Source organism: Larimichthys crocea, chromosome I (genome assembly GCF_000972845.2).
Source record: "Larimichthys crocea isolate SSNF chromosome I, L_crocea_2.0, whole genome shotgun sequence".
Classification (NCBI taxonomy): domain Eukaryota; kingdom Metazoa; phylum Chordata; class Actinopteri; family Sciaenidae; genus Larimichthys; species Larimichthys crocea.
In genome coordinates, this window is record NC_040011.1 from 39884999 (window position 1) to 39906417 (window position 21419).

A 21419-nucleotide genomic window follows, 5' to 3' on the forward strand; every position below is an offset into this window, starting at 1 on the left:
CTGTGTTTAGTGTAAATGACTGTCATGCTGCCTGTGTTTCAGGGTAAATAAAGGCCTAAGGGTGACACTGATCAAAGAGTTTGTATTTATTTTTAATGAAATATGCAGGACAAGAGAAAAAAAAGTAAAATGATAAAACTATTTTTAACTTCTTATTAACTTTTTTTTTTTTTTACCACCCTGGTCATTAAATTATCCAACTAAAGGATTGTTTGATTTGTTATTACAGTCAGCCCCATTTACATTTTATTTCAATGTTGTGTTCCATGTGTTTGAATATGAAATGTAATCTACAACATTATTTTACGATACGGATTATTGCAAATTTACAAATTTACACCTCCACGTCTGACTTTTCTATACAGTTCTGTAATCTTTAGATTTATATCTATCTCTATCTTTATGTATCTTGCATGTTCCTACATGTCTATTTTCTGGCAGCCACATAATAAAGCAAACTATAAATCATTTGTGCAGTGCGAACCTGTTTCTGTGGGTATAGCAATAAAGTCTTTAGCTTTGACCTAATGCACACCTAGCCTAGACTCTCAACTGCCTTTACTGTTAAATAACTTCTAATACCAGCGGTGAAATTCATATCAGCTGTGTTATGTGAGAGTACTATTTAAGTCATGCTTCAGCATCTTTGCAGCTTTTTTTTTTTTTTTTACAGTTAGTCCTTATCCCATAATAGAGCTGCTTGCATCCAGTCAGCTATATCTGTGTATCAACAGTGTGACAGGGAAGGAATTCAGTGTTTAGTGTAGCGAGGAGGGACTGCATGGGAATGTGGATTCTCACCGTTTAGGAGGAGCAGTTAACTATCCATCACACAAAGATCAGGTTACACAAACATGCAGGTTCTACACTACTGGTCATCGCTTTTCTAACAGGACTGTTTTCTGTCAGTGAGTGCTTATTGTCTTGTGCTTTCTCTTTTTCCTTTTTTTTTTTGGTAGGGGGGAGGGGTGTGGGGTGTTTGAGAGGAATCCTATAGCATGTATTTTTCTATTGTGCAGGGAAATAAACTAAGAAATGCAACTGTGGAACTTTGAAACCTTTTATTCATATCAAAAAACACAACATACTTAGCATGTAGCATACATTAGGAATACCAATAAACCAACAATATAAATGTATAACATTACACAACACACTGACATATTTACAAAGTACATCTACCAGTTGTGCATCAGACTTCAAAACTGTAAATTCATCAGATTGTTCAATATTTGTACTACAAAAAAAAACTCTACCTTTCACCTTTTGTTGACTTGTAGAGCAGTGCCTACACTCTACGTAGACAATGGTGTAATTTAACTACTCCTCTAAATGTGCTGTCTGAGCGTGTGATACCATCAGAATCACAGATAGTGTGGAGAGGAAACGCCTGATGTCAGCACACCAGATCTAGGATCTCTTAATAATGAGTCAGATCTGATAGAGACGAGCTTCAGTTCGAATAAAAGCTGACTGAGGATCTGATAGTGAGGCTGACTGTGGTTTCAGGTAGTGACACCCGCCGTCCGCTGCGGCTGACTCAGCTGTTCCTGTGGGAATCAAAGCCTTTTTACTCTGCTGTCACACGCTATAGTGATCTCAACGGACTCAGTCAGCGCAAACATACTTTGTGTGTGTGTGTGTGTGTGTAGGTGTGTGTGTTGTCTTTCATAACAGAACCTCACTATAACTACACCGGTAAAAGTTCCCATCAAGAGTCTTTTCAAAGCAGACTTAAAGTCTCATTAAACCTCTGTGCCCTCACGATGATAGATGATTCCTGTTGAGCTTAGTGTAGGGTAGAAATGCCCACTGGACCCACTGTACTGGCTGAGGATGGGGCTAGTGTAGCCTAGAGAAGAGTGGGTGGGTGAAGAGGAGAGCACAGGGGGACCTGGCACTTGTGGTACCCACTCCGGGCCACCTGAGTTGGGGGAGTAGCTACTAAAACTTCCAGGTTGCGTGGGTCTATCTAAAGGAAGGTTGATCTGCAGCGGCCTGCTTAACCCATCGCCTCCCACCTCACTGGCTGCTCCAGCGGTCACTCCGGACATCTCGGATAAGAAGCTGCTAAGGCAAGGCGCGGGACCCGATGATGAAGGGGAGGGGATCCTGTCCGCTGTGGGAGAAATGTTAAGGGCAGTGTTGCTGGTGTGTTTGGGGCTGGCTCTCTCGCTGTCACCAGACTCTGGAGCCCCTGAACCGCCATCACCGGGGAGGCAATCAGACTTCCTCTTCCTTTTGCGGCGGAAGTTCCCGTTGTCAAACATCTTTTCACAGTTTGGGTCAAGTGTCCAGTAGTTGCCCTTGCCTGTAACATAAGAATAAACAGTTGGTGAGGTTCACATTTAATTATGAAAACATTTTTACAATATGCAACACACCCAAAAAATGTAATAATCATATAATAAAAATAAAAATAAAGTATTACCTGGATCGTCCTCATCTCTTGGCACTTTTTTGAAGCAGTCGTTGAGAGACAGGTTGTGTCTGATAGAGTTCTGCCATCCTGCTTTACTCTTGTTATAAAAAGGGAAGTTGTCAGCAACATACTGGTAAATCTGACTCAAGGTCAGTCTCCTGTCTGGCGCTCCGTGAATAGCCATAGCGATGAGAGCCGAGTAGGAGTAAGGTGGCCTGACCAGCTTCATGAGGTCTTCTTGTGAGGGGAGAGAGAACCAACTCAGCTCCCCTCCTGGACCGCCAGCTCCAGCCGGACCCAGGTAAGGCCTCTGCATGCCGTAGTGCTGAGGCACAAAGGGAGGGCCGGGGTTGCCAGGCGGGCCGGTAGTAGCCAGATACGGCGGTGTGTTGATGCTGGAGCCGTTGAACCAGAGGTAAGGGTTCGGAGAGGAGGTGGTGTAGTCACTCAGGTCGTAGGAGGTCGGCGTGGTGCGCTGAGGACTCGGCAGTGAAGGAGGAGGGTAGTAGCAGTCACTGTACATGCTGAGTTCAGGGGGCTCCTGGCCGAGGCTGGGGAACTGCGGGCCACACCGCGGAGGAGACTGGCCCTGAGCCTCAAATGAAGACATTGTCAAATTTCTTCTCACCTCTTAGAGTTTCTTCTTAACTCTTTGCCTTTGGTGTCCTTCCTTTTTGATGTCAAACTCTTTTTTTCAGCAATTCTGTCCGTCCTTGAATGTTTTCTTGTTCAGACCTTTACAGGTATTTGAATGTGAGCTGATCCAAATGGCAGCCTTCCTGGTTTAAGGCTACTGCTCTTCTCCCTGCGTCTTGTCTGTTTGCCCTTGCTTTATGTCAAGATGTCACCTGTCACACCTGCTTTATCTGTTTCCCTGGAAACACCCCCTGTCTCGTTTGATTGGTTGTTTTCTCAGGTGAGTCTCTGTTCCTGCTTTTTTTTTTTTTTTTTTTTTTTTTTCCTGCTGTCAGCTAGTTCAGTTCCTCCAGGGGTTTTGTTCACCCTCAATTAAATAATTTTCCACTCAAGCTGTTATTCCAACATTAATTGAGTTCAGTCATCCGAAAATTTGATGCAAATTTGAACAGACTGATATAACACTGCCTTTTTTTTTGATTAAACAGTTTCTTTTCTTTTTTTTAAATCTTTTCTTTTATTCTGCTATCATAGACAGCATAGTTATCAGTAACAGTAACAAGAAAAAATAATTGTTTATGTTTTCTTTAATGTTACATTAATACCCGTCACTCATTTATTAAACTTCCAAAAGTTGTAAGTAAAGTAAGTAAAGTTTGTACCACACTAAAAGAGCTATGTTATAATTAAACAGTGATAATTATGATGAACAAAACAATGTTTTAATGTCCTCTTTACACCAGATAATATAGACAGATACAGACATATACTGTAGAAGTAATAAAAATACTTATGGACTAAATATACACACACATAGGGCCTATAGTCTTTGTATGTGTGGTGTGTGTATAGTATACTATATATAACACACACACACACACACAGTATATATATATATATGATGTTATATAATATTATATATATATTAAAAATATATATATATATATATATATATGCGTATGTATAATATAAATATAATAATATATAAATAAAATAAAATGCGTATAAATGTGTGAAAATTACCTTAAACCGCCGGAAGTTACATCGCCGCCATTTCAAATAGAGACTGCGCATTGAGAAACTTTCCATCGTAAGTTTGGCACATTTTTAATTACATGGCACCTCTTAACTACATAAACCGCTGATTAAAATTACAATTAGCGTTGGCACACTTAATGTAAATAAACCAGAATATTTTAATTTTATATGAACTTACCGCGCTAACGTTGCTAACGCCGTAACCTAGCTAACGTTTGTCCTTGTTGCCATGGTAAGTTAACGGCAGGAAGCGTTACCAACGTCTGACGTGAGTAACCGACAGCTGATATAAAAAAGACATACACGTTTTATTGTTTAGATGTCCGACTCATCTTCGGTCGCCGAACTTCGGCAAAACAAAGACGACGACGTGTTGGAGCTGAATAAAGATTTGGAGAGGATGATAGAAGACGCTGAAAACATGTCAGGTGTGTAACTTTGTGAGACTGGGCTTCGTTTCACAGTATTTGGGAACACCTGTCTGCAGGTTCATCTCCCCTGTGTTGTTGTTGTTGTTGTTGTGTCCACCTGTAGTGCAGCTGACTTGGATGGCTTATGACATGGTGGCACTCCGGACCAATCCTGAGCTGGGCGCCTCTATGCTGAAACTGGAAGAAGCTTATCAACGATGCAGAGCTGCTGTCTGTGCTGACCGAGACCAGGAGCCAGAGCCGGGCAGATGTCCTGACTGACACAGCACCGACTCAGCTATGAGTTTCCAGTTCACTAATACTCCACTTTAGGGTTGTTTTAAATACTTTTGAATTGTTTGTAAAGCTCTTATTTTGGTATTATTTTGTTATAGAGAAGTGGCACAGCATTTGGACTGATGTTGCTTCTGTGTGTTTGCATTAAAACAGGATGTTTCTGTCAGTAATGAACAGACCGCAGCTCTTTAATTGTTACTATGTCCTGCAAATTGTGTTTTGTTGGCACTAAAGTGCTCTTTATCTGTTTAGTCTGTTAAATAATAAAATAATAAAAATAAAATGAGAAAGTGTTCTGTTCTTCCGTTTTTGTTTTATATATATAGGTTTTAAATGTCTTAAACTTTCAGCATTCAGAATTGCATTTCAAGTTTGTTAGATTCTGTGTATGGTGTATAAGTTATAGTTGATGTATCCTGTTTTTGTCCTTATGTAATTATATTCCAGATGGAAAACGCAGAGACGAGCACAGAGCAAGCTACCTCACCTGCTCACATCGATCTGGAAAAAATACTGAACGGGCTGGACTCCTTGTCTAACTGCATGGATCAACTGGCGCGTATGTATCCGTCTGTTTATCCCCACACACTCTCTTTACACCTCCGAAATGTCAGCAGGCATCAATTATGCCAGTAAGTATGACATTGATGATCGATTTGCAAATATGCAAAGCGCATGATGTAACTGTTAGACTAGATCTGAGAAGTGATAGCCCAAAGTGGATTATTGTGCACCAACTGCTGCGCATATTAGCCTCGCTTGTAGATGTCAGCGGTGCAGAGTTACATGATGCTACACGATGTATGTCAGATCGCACTCTGCTGATTGGTGGATAGAAGTAACTGAAGGATTTAGCGAACATTGTTGTCCATCAGACTGTTTGATGTGAGGCATGATGTTGCAACTCTTTGGCCAGAGGGGACAGTTGTGGGCAAAGAGGCAGTCAAATCTACTTATTGTGTTGTCTTATGAGATTATGAATATCTCCTTACTCAGCTCAAAGCATTGAAACCAATTCCAGGGTTTGTTATTAAATGTAAGTGGAAGGATTTGCGATAACAGACATTTGACTCTGTGTCCCTGCTGTGAACCTACTTTACCATTTTGTACTAACAAGAAACGATAAACGACATGTTTTAGCAGATGTCCGTCAAAGACCTGTTGCCAGTTCTGCTTTGAAAACAAAAGAAAATGATTTCCTCAAAGATTTAAAACTCATTTAGTTTTTTTCTGTGCTGTCTCACCTCAGTCCTTTTTTTACATTTCCAGCTGTAAGTAGCTCCTCTTTCATTTTGTGTGTCCATCAACACCACACTAAAAAAATGTCATTACATTGATTTTCTATCGAAATGAGCTTTAACTTCTGTGCATCAAAATCAAAAGCAGGGTCAGCAATTCTCCCAGGACTCTAGTTTTTGCAGACGAGCTGCTGTAAAGTAACTTTCTGCTATTTAGTGATTTAAATGATTTATCTAAACATGAGTTGTATATGTCCGCAAAAAATATATGCTATATCACACAAGAATTTGAAAACGTAAAAGGAAATTTTAGGGCATTTACACCCAATAAACTGTTTTATCTAAATCAAGACTTGATAGACAAACTATGACATAGCAATCACTACTGAAAAATAAATGTTAAATTGAAAATTAAGTTGTGACCTTAAAATCAAAAGCCAAATTGAATCATGGATTTGAAGAATTATGACCTCTAATGATGTGAGTTTTATCTTTTTTCAGAGTAATAAACAAACGTGTTTAAAACCTGGTTACAATTAATGTGTAAAATTAGTGGTAATTTAGGGGTATTAGTGCAGTACAAATCTGTTTGAGTAATGTATCATAGAGAGGACTGTAGACTAGTTAATATTTCAGTAATATCATCCTTGGTGCGGAAGCTTATATATTCTGCGACGTGACTTTTTTGGCATCTTAGAACTGTGTCGACCTGAGGCAGCTGTGAAACAAGGTATTTGTTTTCCACCTGCAGTGCGAACGCAGCTGAGGCAATGTGATCTGATCGTTTGTGTTGGCCACCCTGACAAGGTGATGTTTTCTGGAAGTCCAAGAGGCACTACTAAAGAAACAGCAGCCCTCTGAACATGACCCGAAACTGAGGCGTGAAGAACAGAGGTAATGCTGTGACATTGGAAAACATAGTTTAATAAAAATATACAAACTATTAGCCACGTTTAAAAAAAAAAAAAACAAACATTCCCTTTTCTTTCATTCTGTGTACAAAAAATAAAAGTTACCAAAAAGAGAAATAACATTACAATAACTTGTGACAGTGAAAATTGGGACATTTGTTGGATGTTACTAGAAGGCTTTGGAACAAACCACACGTCTGCACGCACTCAAATTACCATACAGGAACACAGAGACAGATGCATACCACCCACATTAAGCTCGGCGTCGGTGCTGGTCAGAGTCCCACAGGGTGCAGCAGGCAACAGTGGCTGTGCGCTTCAGAGCTCTGGTCTGTGGCATCAATGAGCACCAGCGGGGTGTGTGTGTGATGGGTAATCATTTCTTTCACTCCGGGGAAACACTACAGCAGAGCAGCACACACACACACACACAAAAAAAAGATGACAGAGACCTAATGACGCAGCACAGCACAAGTCAGCATCAAACACAACCAGAGGCATGCCACAAGATGTCAACTTTTCAGTTTACTTTGAGTGGACACACTTGATTATTCACTCATTTTTAATATGGTAGATAATAGCATAATTTTCAGTTTACCTTGTTGTGGTAGTGGCCAGTGCCAAGGGAGTAGAAGTCGCCTTGGTAACGTATCTTAATGTTGTAAATCTTGCCTCGTTTCAGTATCATCAGCGTGTAGGGGTGTTCACCTGAGCCATGTGAGCTGTCCCTCACCAAAAATACCCCATCCTAAAGACACAAATGTGGACAAATCCACACACACACAGATGCAGTTTGACATGTAGAAATCCTGTCACTCAGCTGCATGTTTTTACATATTTAAGGTGTGTGTTATGTGTCTCCTGACAGAGGATATGTGTGAGAGGCAGCACCTGACCTGATTCATCTGTCTGAGAGCAGCTTCAGCTTGATGTCTGGTCACGTTTCCTTTGTACCAGACGGGATCCAAACCCTGGACACACCATAATAAAACAGTCATAGTAAGGACTACATAAACAGTTCCCCCCCCCTCATTTCTCTTTTTTGCTAAGACAGAAATGTGTTTTGTTTGTCTTCGCTTTACAACATCGCCATCTGCTGTTTCCCTCCTGAAAGTACTCATAAGTATGCACAGGAAACCTAAATATTGTGTGTGTTCATAGTATGGAAATTGCTGTGATTCTTACCCCTCTTGGTCCTGGTGTTGGATTGGTAACCATAGCAGGTTGTGTTGGCACTGGAGGTGGTGGAATGAGTTTACTCTCTCTGGGCAGGAAGAGATAAAATGGAATGTGATTTTAAAAATGTTGCATTACTCAGACTGAAGGGCTTGCTAGACTACAGCCATTATTTATTAAGGCTGGCCTACCTTCTGGACACATCTGTAGCTTTAGGGGGTCTTGGTTGAGGGGGCTTGCTGGTGGATGAGCCAGGAGCTATGACAGTGCTGCCCTCTTGTGGACATGATGGATAATGTCAAACAGAAATGTGACAAACTTCCAACTGTTATAACACTACATAATAAACAGCACATACTTGATTTTTTTACGTCTCTCTGGGGTGGGCTAGGTTTTCCCGGCTTCGTGGTCCTGTCAACATGCAGACTGGGTTTGCTGGCTGGTGTTAGAAAAACACGTGTTACACAAGGCTTAGATCATCAATTAAATCAATCGGCCGTGGAGCCAATAAATGTACAGTCACCTGATGCTTTAAAAGGTTTCGGTAAGGTGAAGCTCATTCTTGGTGGAGGTTTTGAGGGCCTTTCAGCAGGAATAGGAACAGGGGGAGGAAAGTGAACAGGATCTATACACACACACACAGATATGCATTTTTTTAAGTAGGACAGCAGCAAACATGAACACCAATTCTGCTTTCGCAATATTTCACAGTTACCTCTACTGTCCTGTAATTCAGGCACTTTTGGGGGTAGACGCGGCCTCGATGGCAAGGGAGGCTGCTCGCACTCTTCTTCACTGGATTCCTCACTGTGTTGTTGCTCAGTGGTTTGTGACTCATCCGTCGCAAAGATGTAGCTGTCCTCTCCGTCCTCTTGTGGATCCTCATAGTCACTACCACTTTCCTGAACACAACCCAGACATGTGAATTAAGTATTGAGCACAACTCAGATCACGGACAACAGTTTTGTGAACTATTCCTTCTGTTATTGCCACAAAATGACAGACATTGTTACTTACTTTTTATAAAATACTTTGAGTCTGTAAACGTGGTCAAAGTTTAAAAAAAATTTGCAGCCAGGGTTAGAAATTAGCACCCACCACGTGATGCCGCTGGTTTTGTGTTGAATTTGCACAACCTACTAGCCATGGCGTATAAATGAAACCAACATAACAGAGTGATTTGTGACATTCTACAAGCCGTAGTATCGTAACTTCGTAGTATTTATAGTTGGAATGGCAATGGATGTATAAAAAGAATGATAAGGAAAAAACAAACAAATTTAAATTGATGATTTTACTTACAAACTCATCCGAGTTTGACAGGTCTTCCTCCTGCACAATTACTGTAAAAAAAAAACACACACAAAAAGAAACGGTGTCAGGCCCAAAGTAAGACAGCTTTATGATGTCAGGCATAAATAAACTCAAATCTTGGGTTCTTTACCTTGTTTTGGATACTGTGGTGTTTTGGGTCTGCACAAAGGACAAATATGAAAGTTATGCAATGTTCAGTTAGATTTAGACATTCAGTAGAAGCTGTAAAATAAAATCTGATTTCTTACTTTTTAAGAAAGGCCTTCTTCTGCTCCCCCTTGTTGAGATCACTTTGGATCTTAGTAAGTATTCTATAACGAAACAAGACTGAAAGATTAACAAAGCGGTACCAATATATTCAGCAGTACTACAGCTGCTCCAGTTTAATGCAGATTATATAATGTTAAGGAATAAGATATAATCTCTTGTGTCTTGTAATGCATATATGGGCACAATGAACATTTATGCTACAATATTTTAGTTTGGAAATACATATTCAGTCAGACTTACGAGATATAAAGTTTGGGGAACACTTGAAGGTCAAAGTCAGTCATTTGCTGCATGATGTAGATGACAATATTAATGAAAAACAGAAAATCAGTCACTCACAGTATTTTATAATAAATAAATGCAAAGGCCTCGAGAGATTTAGATACACTTACCAAGAACTGCGCTCCACTTATGTTGCCCTTCATCACTACTTTGTCGCAGTTTGTTAACTTAAGCTGAGAAGACGTCACACAGTTTTAGAGCAGGCAAACTCACTTTCAGTGTATGTTTGGAGTTAGAAATTGTCTGAAAATAACTAGTGTCCATGTTCTACTTTTTAGGTTTCATGTTATGAAATGTGCTGCATTGAAATGTGGCCAAGAATAACACAAGACAAATGTTGGATGAACATTAAGCTATTGCTTAGAGCGCTCAAATAGTATGTTTTATATTGTATATATCGTTTGATTTGTTTCGTACATGTTGTACACGTCTTTCAGATGAAGGGTGTGTCACATGTCGGGTTTAAATCAAACTTTTTATTTGAAACGTGGCTTAAAACAAGCTGCTTTGATACTCACCCTCCTCATGTAGTCAGCTAGACTCTGGGGACTCCATCCCATCACCTCCACTTTAGAAAGATCATCGCTGAAACTCATGCTTGTCTCCTGTTAAGTATCACATGAAAAATGAAGGCTTTAGTGACAGCAGGACCTTTCTGACAGTTTTGCAGTGGGCTGTCAAAACTGTTGCTCTCTCTGTCTTTTAAATAAACATTCTTGTGGTGTGTCGTCTTCTGGCGGTGAGACTAAACAAAGTAGTTTCATTGTCTTTAAAAGGCTAGAGATGTATAATATTAGCACGCACGTGCATCACAGAGTCTTTCTGTCTCCATATATAGAAGCTGTTGATTTCCTTTCTCACCACCACGTGTGCTATACCGCAGACGTGAAGTTTGTCTCAGTTTCAGCTGATCTCAATTAGAGACGAAAACTTCTTCAGCAATTTTAATTATGGTGAGATCTAATCGATTCCTCAAGCCTTGTGTGGCTGATAATCTATTTAATGTACATGCACAGATTAATGTTGCTGTTTGGAGATTTATTTGGAGTGATATAGTGTCGTCTCGTGCATGCTTTTGATTCCAGTTCATAACAGCGTTGTTGCAGGCTGTGTCAGACTTGTATCCCAGCCCGTCCTGTGTCAGGCCTCTCGCTATCTCACACCCAGGTGAAAGAGGAGGGCAGCAGAGAAGGAAGGATGATCAATCACGCTCAGATCCCCCTAGACCCCCAGGCATGTCTGGGTGAATACATGAGTCCTCCTGGGGGGTCCTTGCGGGAGATCAATCCCCCTGCTCCTCCTCTATTTTCCTCCTTCATGAAAGACACGATGCTACTGCTGTGGAGGAGGCATGAAACACCGTTTCAGGATTACATGACTGTCCCTTTATTTAAAAAATGACACTATTTAGGGTTGGAGAGATTAGCAGCCGACGGGGATGGAAGAGCAGATGCAGTCGTCTCACTTTGTAGAGCAAAACCAAACAACAGCATCATATGGGGGCAATATGGAGCCAATAATGTACTCAGTGGAGGGCAGAGATAAAGGGCGGACCGGTGGAGGGCCTCCAGTGGGGCGAAACCTTCATTAACACACAGCAGGACGTCATGGGAAATACAGGACATCCCCAGAAGCAAACAGACAAATGGGAAGGATGGGAGGGAGTGTTGTGGTCTGTGTGTACTGGTACCTTTTCTGTCCTGTCCTTATGTTATTCTTTTATATTAAGTTGTGTGTTGTTTTACAGCGTTTAAGTGTCTCTATAGTATTTTCCAGCATCAGTGCCCATGAGCTGATATGTCATGTTGGCATGATGTCTTTTTTTCTATTAATTAATGAGTTATTTGGTTCTTTAAAATGACAGAAAATTGTGAAAAATGTTGGCCACTGTAAGGTGACGTCTGCAAATGTCTTGCTTTGTCCACAACCCAAAGATATGCAGTTTACTGTCAAAGATAACAGAATATATTCACATTGGAGAAGACAGAATCAGAGTTTTTGGTCATTTGACTCAATCAAAGCAGTTGGCGATTCATTCAATAGTTGACAAGTAATCGTTTAATTGACTTATGTTGCAGCTCTAGTGACAGAGTTCTCAGGAATCTAATGTGACACCAGTTGATGTGGTGCGCAGTGATAACTCATGCTCACTCATCTTGTTATTGTCTGCTTCTACAGTCACTGCTCTGTAAAGATAGTGAAACAGCCTTTTTACCACCCCCTCTGCCCCCAGGCAGGGACCCCCTTATGAAGGTAATATCCACTGCCATCAGTCATTTACCTGAGACTGGCAGATTTATGACACGTCCAGCTGAGAGGAAGATTTTTTTTTTTTAGAGATACAGGGGGTAGAGGGAAAGAAGGAGGCAAATGAATGGCTCTTAAGACACAGATAGACCAGTGGGCGGGGACAAAGGCTCCTCTTAGACCTAATTACTTGCAAATTATAAGATTAGAAATTAACTGGCATCAAAGGAGGAATGTGAGTCCTTTTTTTCCTGTCCCTCTGTCCTGAAATCCTCACAGGGTTTCCAGTGTAATATCTGGACTCCATTGTGACCCAGTTTGCTGGAAAACGACAGAAAGTTTGCTGAGGAAAAAAGAAAAAAAAAAGTCTTCAAGTTGCAGGCTGTCTCCCGGGCTTTGATGTTTTGGGAAACATTTGCATTGCCTGTGGGATGTGACAAAGACGAGGATGGTCCTCGGTGTTCCCGGATTATCAGGCGGCCAAATAACTTCTAGCGTTGGAAATACTTCCCTAATTTGTCTTTCAAAGCCTCGCTGACTCTTTGAATGAAATCAATACACGTTGACATCAAAGTGGATCAACGCTGGATCAACACCTTGTGTTAGGTGCGAACTGCACCATGTTATCCATGTAATCCTCTGTTAAGTGTATTCAGTCCATTCTTATTCTAATAGACACTTGTGTGCGCGCTGTTATAAAATCCACCGAGGCTGAGATTTATTAAGTGAAATATACAAATGTTTTCTAGTTATTAACTAAAAAAAGAAAAAAAAGGAGGAACATTCAGGTTTTTGTTTTTAACTTTTATTTTAATTAAACATTAACAATTCATAAATAGACACTCAAGTATTTATACACTGAGACGACAAAGTGCAAACAGACATTTAACCTCTTATTTAACAGACTTTATAAAATATATTTTTCATTTGGGTCCACGGTGTCTCCGTCTAAAGCCGTGTCCCTCCGTACTTTCCCTCCTGGCGCACACATGTTTCACTATAACCTGAGAGCAGTCCTCACAGTTCACCGTGCAGCACCAGTGGAATTTGCAGTTGCAGCTGCTCACTACCTCCGTGCGCTTCTCTTCCACCCTCAGGCCGCATTCATGACACAACCTGCGGCAGCTGCGCCTCTCCCACTGCGTTAAACCCTCTCCGTGCTGCACACACTCCCGTCCCTCTGTACCGTACAACCCCGAGCTGATGTTCTTCTTGCAGTAGTCCGGGGAGTCCTCCAGGTAGATGAGCTCCGTCTGCGCGATGCTGCCGAACGAGTCCACGATGGCACCTCGGTTGTCCGCGCTGTTGCCAGCCCGCATGCGTTTTTTGTCGATGTCCAGTTTTTGCGCTTGGCTGTGCTTGATCTTCAAGTAGTTGCCGATCTCTCTGAAATCTGACAGCTGCATCCAGCAGGTCTGGACAGTGCAGCTCTCGGACATGCCGTGACATCTACAGATGCGCTTCATTGTTGCCTTCACAGCCTGTTGAAAACCAGAGAAAAGTTCATCACTGCGAGTGAACTCGAAAGTGCGTAAAGCCACATAAGTGCGTGTGGTGTGACCGTGACTTACCAGGCGTCCAGCCTCGTTGTTGTGCAGGTTGACAGCAGCCCTGGAGTCCTGACCTGTCTCCTGCGCATCCACGTGCTGTTTGGAAATCCTCTCTCCGAAATCCACGTTGTCACTGCAGCCTCCCCACAACCAGCCACGACCGCCTGCACACAAAATATCACTTATTAAACACGAGCTTTAGTCCTCTAAAGAATGGAAATATCATAACCTTTAAATACTTTCTGTGTACAGCAGACCACAAGGCTTGCATAATGCATGTTGATGTAAAACCTCACCAATTTTTCCGTTATTGGAGACATCACAGCCGCAGTTGTCGAGGTCTCCGAGACTACAGTTCCTGGTCAGAGTGTACATGACCCCCGCTGCACTGATGGCGTGCACGAAAGAAGTCTCTCTGGTAGCTGCGAGTGAGAGGAAATGAGGAAATGAGCAATCACAATATCTCATGTAGGGCAAAGACATTTCAACAATTAATAATTATAACACCTGTAAAAGTTAAATAATTACTTATGATCATCAAACATCTGTGATTAAATGTATTTAGCTGCAAGCACAAATGTAAAGTGTTTGCATTTCGGTGCATGGTTGTATACAATCAGTAGTCTATGCTTTTACATATTTTACGCATGAATATAATTTTTCACATCGACTTACCGCGTCTCAGTCCTTTGAGCTGGGTTGCACTGTCGGGACAGTTCCATCTATCCCAGGCAAACTGGTGTTTGCACTCCTCAATCCCAGTCTGAGCGCCCACCTGCACGCTCCTAGCGTAGGTGAGATAGGCCTGCAAGAGAGGCAATGTCTTATTTAATATTTGGGGGCCTGATTCCCATTTTAAAACATTTCATTTTTCAGGGTTAATCCAATCAATCAAGTGTTTTCTGTTTACCTTGGGTCCCGTCATGAGAAAATTACTTGCCATCCTGAGAATAAGATAGAAAATAAAAAACGAGGTCAACTTTAAATCTAGATATATAGAAACAATAGAAGTCAATAATGTACATAATCTCTTACCATGCATGTCCCGGACACATGTTGTATAAAAGAGGCAGGAGCCATAAGAACGAGTTCACCGTGTTCATCTTCGCCGTGGGCCCTCACAGTAGAGATCTAGTTATTTTGACCCTGCGTGCTGCAACTTTCTCTTTTTATTTGGATGAAGAACAAATGGAAGTCTTGTTCTTTGTCCGCAGGGTCTGAGAAAGCTGATTGGTTGACGGGTTCAGGAAACGCCTATATGCGCACTTCAAAGGATGGCATTAGGCGAGAGCTTATTTTGTTCCCCAAGGCTGTGTGACACCAGGACACCAATATACAAATAACTTATTCAGTATGTTTCTGCTCACAAACCAGACCGAGTCGTGGATATTGTAGAAAAATATTTATTTTCAATTAAAAATACATATAAAATAGAACATTTTCAGACTTCACAGAAGACAAACACAACAAATAAGTCGCTCCTGAATGAGTGAGCATGCGCGGAGAGTTTGGTCCTCAGGATCAAATCAGTAACATAAAGTGCAATGGAGGCTGCTAAAGGTGATGTAATAGTTCATAATAAAAACTGCATATTGTAATTCAGAGTAACACTTAATGGTGTCCATGATGGTGAATTCAATTAACAGTGATGAGGACGATCAGTGTCGGTGCGCGCGGTGCCTGCGCTTCGTTTTATTCTGTGGTTTCCTCCCGCCTTCTTTACGCGCACAGAAATACTTGGTAACAACTTGCGTGCATTTGTCGCACTTAACTGTGCAGCACCAGTGGAATTTGCAGTTGCAGCTGCTGACAACCTCGATGCGCTTCTCCACCACTCTGAGGCCGCATTCATAGCACAGCCTGCGGCAGCTCTTTCTCTCCCACTGGGACATGTTCTTGTCACCCTTCAGACACTCCCGCCCCTCTGTGCCCTGGTATTCCAGGCTCTGGTTCTTGACGCAGTAGTCCGGTGAATCCTCCAGGTAGATGAGCTCCGTGCGAGCGATGTTCCGAAAAGTGTGCGCGATGGCTCCTCTGTTGTCTGCACTGTTTCCAACCCTCGCAGGCTTCTTGTCCATCTCCAGTTTCTTTGCGTGTTCGTGCTTCATCTTCAGGTAATTGCCCACCTCTCTGAAGTCGGCCAGCTGCATCCAGCAGGTTTGGATGCTGCAGCTCCCAGACACTCCGTGACACTTACAAGCTCTCCTCATGGTAGCTTTGATTGCCTGCCAAAAGAGTGAGAGCGTTAGTTTGAAATTAAATCAATATCCATGCGCAACTTTCTTCTTCTTGGATTTGAACACATGCGTAAAATGCCACTGACAAGACATTAAATCACTTCTCCTTCCCTGACATGGGTTTTCAATAGCTGTCTCCATTTTAGAACTCAAAATAAGTCATATTTATTTTTAAAAAATAGGAAATTAATATCTTACCAGTCTGCCTGCCTCGTTGTTGTGCAGGTTGACTGCTGCGCGAGAATCTTGCCCACCTTCGAGCGCATCCACAAACTGTTTGGAGATCTTTTCTCCGAACGCCACATTGTCACTGCAGCCTCCCCAAATCCATCCTCTACCACCTGTGGATTAAAATATGTACACATGTTATTCAGTAAACAATCAGTCATATGATTTTAAGTCAAAATCACATAATTTAGTCTAAGTGTGAATAGACCACACATAGAATAGGAACGTACCTGTCTGTCCGATTCTGGAGTCATCACAGCCGCAGTTGTCAAAGTCTCCCATACTGCAGTTCTTTGTGAGCGTGTACATCACTCCGGCCGCGCTGATGGCGTGGACGAAAGACGTCTCCCTTGTGGCTAAAATAAATGACAGAGGAAGCAAACCACATTATACTTTGCAATTCAATTTGGCACCATGGAATACTGTGCGTAAAATGCGCGTAAAGTCATTACTGGCGATAGAAAGGGTAACATGTTGTGTGTTTATCACTGTGGTTTGTGTTTATGTGTGTGCTTATTGTCCACTGAGGTCAGAGCGCACAATCAGCTACAGCACCATTGCTGCTGCGCAAGAGCGCTTCATCAGAGTTGGCTGGAGTTGAACTCGCCACCCCACCTTACTACATAGGGATGCCATGCATGTGATACAGATATACGGTTACTAATTTCTTACCACTTCTAATGCCGTTGTATGTGGATAACTGGAGCGTGTTCTCTGGGCAGTTCCACCTCTCCAATGCAAACTGGTGTTTGCACTCTTGTATTCCACTCTGTGCGCCGATTTGAACACTGCTGGCATAGGTGAGGAAAGCCTGGGAAGGAAAACAAGAGCGATGTCAGTCATTTTTGTATTTAACCAACAGGAATTGACATTTATTCATTTCAAAATTAGCTAATATATTTGTTGTTTTACGCACATCGAGTGCTCAGATAGAGGCAAAATGTATTTACCTTAGGTCCAGTCATGAGGAAATTATTCACCGTCCTATAAAAAAAGAAAACAAGACAGCCACGTTAATCCTAATGTCACTGAACCAACACCACACACACACATCACTGCAGTGTTATTCTTAAAATAAATTCATAGAAAAACAAACGACGTACCAAGCCGATGCAAACTGAACGTGACAGTACATGGACATCACCATGACTGCAAGGAGATTCAAAGGTCCCATGGCAGCTATTCCAAACGGAGGCCTGTTTGTTCGTATCCCTGATGTGAGTGCCAAGAGAGAAGAAGGCAACTGAAGTTGTTGCCTGTGACTCCTCGCTGATGATATTTATATGGTCATGCCCCTTTGATTGACATATTTGCCGTGCAGGTAACGGTTCACTGTGAAAATGCGTCAACGACGACTATTGCCATTGACTATTGCCACGTCCTAAAGACAATAAGGGACCGTCGGTGCATAAGTGCACTTCAAAGACGTGACGCAGACAGTTAAACAGCCCCTCATTCATTCACCTGTCGTTCCCAGGCTCTTACCTTTCCCACCAATTGAAGCATATCCAGCGAATTAAACCAGCATATATCACCCCGCATTGACATTACAAATAGAACTATGCTAAATAAAACTATAATAAACATTTAATTCCAGCTTTATTAAGACATACGTGAATTTGAGAGTATTTAAATGAAGCCTGGACACAAATACGCATTATAATGCGCAATGCGCTTGAATACTTCACACATATAAACCTCTATTATATCATATCGGGAAAAAATTTGTTAGGGGATTTGAAGGGGGCCATAAGAACACAGCACAAGGAGCATTTCACAGGGTTCCTGGTTTTTAAATCACAGCTCTACATTACGGAAATACAGTGCTGAATGCCGCCGTGAGGCTTCATGTGTAGTTTAAAACATTTGGGAAATGGCACCAGTGTCCCAGTGGGAAAGACAGTGACTACAAAGCCATGAAGTCTTTCAGGAGCTGATGGTATATAGTCATGTAAATACAGCCTCACACATCGGCGACATTGGCAGCGTCGTGATAATAGGATAATACATGTTTCCCTGGGAAACAACCAGGTGTGAAAGCAGTCTGGAATTTACAAGAGTATAAACAAATAGAAGCTTTAATGTTTTTTTACTATTACAGCTGTGAGTGTGAATATTGTACAACAAATATTTTGTTCCAGACCTAAAACAAAAACCCCAAAGAGATTAAATTTAATATTGATCATTCATTATAAAAATCTGGGATGATCCTGGTCCCATCACATTTAATTCTGCTGATCATCTTTCTTGATTTAGCCTCCATGATCACTGCGGCCATCAACAATCATCGTGCCAGTTTCTGTCATTACAAGCTTCCACTATGATCCGATGCGAGAGGAGTTAGTGATTTAACAGTTTTTTAAATTAAAAAGCTTACACTTGTCAAATCCCTCTTTAAACCACTCAAAATCCCTTAAAACAACAATTCACTCAGCGGCGGACAATGGGCGGACGGCTGGGCGAGGTCCTCCACTCAACAGCGGACAGGTATAGGTGAGGATAATCCCTACTAATTAGATATCGCCCTCATTCACTCCGCAATATGACTGAAACCTAGAGCCCCTCAACACCTGGCTGGGAAATAATACAGAGCGATTAAAAAAAATCGCTTTATTACTTGTCCTGTAACGAATTTAATGGGTTAATAACCTGCAAACAATAGTAATCTATCTAACAGGGGCGTGTTTCAGCATGAGTGCGAGATGTTTCCCCAAACATCGAAACTCTCAAGGACAAATCACGTGTGTGAAGTGTAGGTTTAATTAATAATAAAGATATTAATCAATCAGAAATGGTCACCTGTCAAATGTGCAATTTGCTCAATATTTATGACATGCACATAATCAGTAATATAGAGTAAACGAATAACTAAATAATAATAATAATAACTGAAGTACTTTATTATGGATTTTATGCATGTTTGGATGATGTGTATTCCATCTTACAGCAGAGGAAACGGCATGGTCAGGACCTTTTTTAAACTGCACTCTGCTTAGAATAACATGAGGCAAAAGAAATGCGCTTTAATTAAATTGTTCTAACAGACATTTCAGACACATTATAGGTCGACCACGGAGCGCTCACGGCTGATTTATGGCCGTGTAAGGTGAGAGAAATAGAGCAATAAAGGCTCAGGAGGTGACGGGTTTGACAGGCCGAGGGAAGGGTGGCAGGACTGGTGACGCCAGTCAGAGACATCAGTCAGGCGGAGATTTTGGGCTGTAAATGAGCGTCGTGTCAATGACCTCTGCTGTGGAATTAAAGAATTGCCTGTAATAAACACATGATAGGCTGCATAAAGAAGTTAGCCCATCATTAATGCAGAAACGTTTAGAAAAAAAAATAGTTTGAAATGTTCTTCCAGCATTTAATTAATCATGTCTGTCTTTATTTTTACGTAGTATTTCTATAGTGTTGCTTTTTCTTTTGTCACTTTACATGACATGTACTGTTGTGACCAATCCCTGCTCCCACCTCCTCCTTTCAGCCAATCACATTCCTCCAAACTCTAGCAGGCCAGTAAGTAAACCAGCTCCAGTTAGCTGCAGCAACAAAACAAATGCACAGCACTGTCACTGACCTGAAATCATGACAGTGATGCTTCTGTTATATTTACTGAATGATGATAAATAGGGTTGCAGAAAAAGGAGTTTCATCATCCATTAACTGTCAATTATTTGTCCTCCTTATTCTTCTAATAATGAATCATTTTTATCAATAAAATATCAGAATATAGTGAAAAATACCTGTAATAATGTACTAACCAGAGCCAGGGGCGCTGCCAGGATTTTGGGCCCCATGACAAAAAAATCAAACTGGGCCCCCTCTGTGCCACATCTCTAGGACCTAACTATCCCATCAAAAGCTTTACATAACTCTAATTAAAGGCTTGCAACTGTTTTGTGTCTTGCAGTTCAATACTAGTACTAGCACAATATTTACTGCTGGTGATTTGACAGTATGCAGTGCAGTTCACTATTTGATGCAAGAATAAAAGCCACCATAAAAATGTGCTAAAGGCCATTTTTTATTTAACTTTTACTGCCCAAAACACGTAAAAACAAAGAGATAATTAATTTCATTATTATATTTGAAATATATATACTCAATGATGATGGTTTAATAATTTTATATTGGTGTTTACCTATTTTTTAGGGCCCCTGTCAGTCGTGGGCCCTTGCAATTGTCCTAACTTTTCCCCTCTATACGGCGCCCCTGACCAGAGCCCAAGGTGAAGTCTTGAAATTGTTTGTTTTGTCCAACCAAAAGTCTAAAACTGGAAGGTTTTAGACTGCCAGTGAAGCGACTGAAACCTTTTTAAATGACATAAACAATTAACAAATTATCAAAAAAGTTAATAACCTGTCCATTAATCAATTAATTGCTTAAGCTCTAAACCCCCCAAATTTAACAAATTAAATGAAAACTCACTACGTGCTCCCAGAACAGTTTCAGTACGCCATCAGTATGGACATATTCATTCACTCTGTGTTTTGATGATGGTCAATTCAGAATGCTGTAACACTTTGGACCAAAAACTCCCATAGGAGATAACTGAGATGATTGATGCTGAGGTGATTTCCATCTCATCTGATTCACATCATTTTCATACTCCTCAAAAAACCCTTTCAGTGACCCCTCGTGTCCTTTGGATGGGGGCATTGTCCTCATCATCAGGATAGAAATGTTTCATCATAGGATAGAGGTGATCACCGAGAACAACTTTGTATTGATTTGCAGCGAGCCTTCGCTCTAAAGGGGACAAGTGGACCCAAAACCATGGCAGCAAAATGCTCCCACAGCATCACAGAGCCAAATCCTCTAACTGTAGGGGTCAAATGTTAAGTCTTGTACTATTCTCTTGGTGTGCAAAGATGACTCATCTGACCATATCACTCTTTCTACATCTCTGTAGGCCAGCGCTGATGGCTTTTACACTGTAATCCTTTTATGATATCCTCTCTATGTGGCAGATCACTGACAATCTCGGTCACCTGAGGGAGAGGTGCTCTTCTGTTTTTCCGTACATATTGCACTAATGCACTAGGTCGATCACAGTGTCCGACTACATTTACTGATATCCCATAGATCTAGATGCAGATTTGGATACAGTGCGCCTGAGTGGGAAGCATTTGCATCCCTCATGTTACTCCATGTATTTAT

The 21419-nt window shown here is 41.3% G+C and overlaps 5 protein-coding genes across 9 annotated transcripts; 1 reads left to right on the forward strand and 4 right to left on the reverse strand.

Annotated features, from left to right (window-relative positions):
* Window positions 1–671: 671 nt before the first annotated feature.
* Window positions 672–3784, reverse strand: foxi3b (forkhead box I3b). Its single transcript, XM_010737525.3, has 2 exons — window positions 2432–3784; window positions 672–2311 (listed from the first exon to the last, which is right to left on the reverse strand). Exons 1-2 carry the CDS (start codon window positions 3030–3032, stop codon window positions 1746–1748), a joined length of 1167 nt encoding a protein of 388 aa, XP_010735827.2. The 5' UTR covers window positions 3033–3784; the 3' UTR covers window positions 672–1745.
* Window positions 3785–4064: 280 nt separating this feature from the next.
* Window positions 4065–7972, forward strand: syce3 (synaptonemal complex central element protein 3). Of its 4 annotated transcripts, none has more exons than XR_003461269.1 (4): window positions 4065–4148; window positions 5251–5362; window positions 6793–6935; window positions 7821–7972. XR_003461269.1 is itself a non-coding variant. In XM_027272138.1 (3 exons), exons 1-3 carry the CDS (start codon window positions 4326–4328, stop codon window positions 4786–4788), a joined length of 270 nt encoding a protein of 89 aa, XP_027127939.1. In that variant the 5' UTR covers window positions 4155–4325; the 3' UTR covers window positions 4789–5077. The 4 variants fall into 4 exon arrangements, 1 of the variants encoding a protein (XP_027127939.1); XR_003461274.1 differs by lacking the exon at window positions 4065–4148 and adding an exon at window positions 4327–4364; XR_003461270.1 differs by lacking the exon at window positions 4065–4148 and adding an exon at window positions 4416–4524.
* Window positions 7973–8070: 98 nt separating this feature from the next.
* Window positions 8071–9776, reverse strand: LOC109140757 (CASP-like protein 4A2). 2 transcript variants are annotated; one of them, XM_027272064.1, is made up of 4 exons: window positions 8652–8804; window positions 8487–8567; window positions 8320–8404; window positions 8071–8216 (listed from the first exon to the last, which is right to left on the reverse strand). In XM_027272064.1, exons 1-4 carry the CDS (start codon window positions 8686–8688, stop codon window positions 8108–8110), a joined length of 312 nt encoding a protein of 103 aa, XP_027127865.1. In that variant the 5' UTR covers window positions 8689–8804; the 3' UTR covers window positions 8071–8107. The 2 variants fall into 2 exon arrangements, 1 of the variants encoding a protein (XP_027127865.1); XR_003461255.1 differs by adding an exon at window positions 8844–9776 and having other exon boundaries at window positions 8071–8567; window positions 8652–8753.
* A 3259-nt stretch (window positions 9777–13035) lies between these two features.
* Window positions 13036–14972, reverse strand: LOC104924241 (protein Wnt-8). Its single transcript, XM_027290778.1, has 6 exons — window positions 14827–14972; window positions 14702–14735; window positions 14467–14596; window positions 14088–14213; window positions 13813–13955; window positions 13036–13722 (listed from the first exon to the last, which is right to left on the reverse strand). The coding sequence occupies exons 1-6, from the start codon at window positions 14892–14894 to the stop codon at window positions 13165–13167; spliced, it is 1059 nt and encodes a 352-aa protein (XP_027146579.1). The 5' UTR covers window positions 14895–14972; the 3' UTR covers window positions 13036–13164.
* Window positions 14973–15269: 297 nt separating this feature from the next.
* On the reverse strand, window positions 15270–18330 carry LOC104924242 (protein Wnt-8a-like). The gene is made up of 6 exons (XM_010737527.3): window positions 17360–18330; window positions 17207–17240; window positions 16929–17067; window positions 16487–16612; window positions 16227–16369; window positions 15270–16016 (listed from the first exon to the last, which is right to left on the reverse strand). Exons 1-6 carry the CDS (start codon window positions 17428–17430, stop codon window positions 15450–15452), a joined length of 1080 nt encoding a protein of 359 aa, XP_010735829.2. The 5' UTR covers window positions 17431–18330; the 3' UTR covers window positions 15270–15449.
* Between the last annotated feature and the right edge of the window lie 3089 nt (window positions 18331–21419).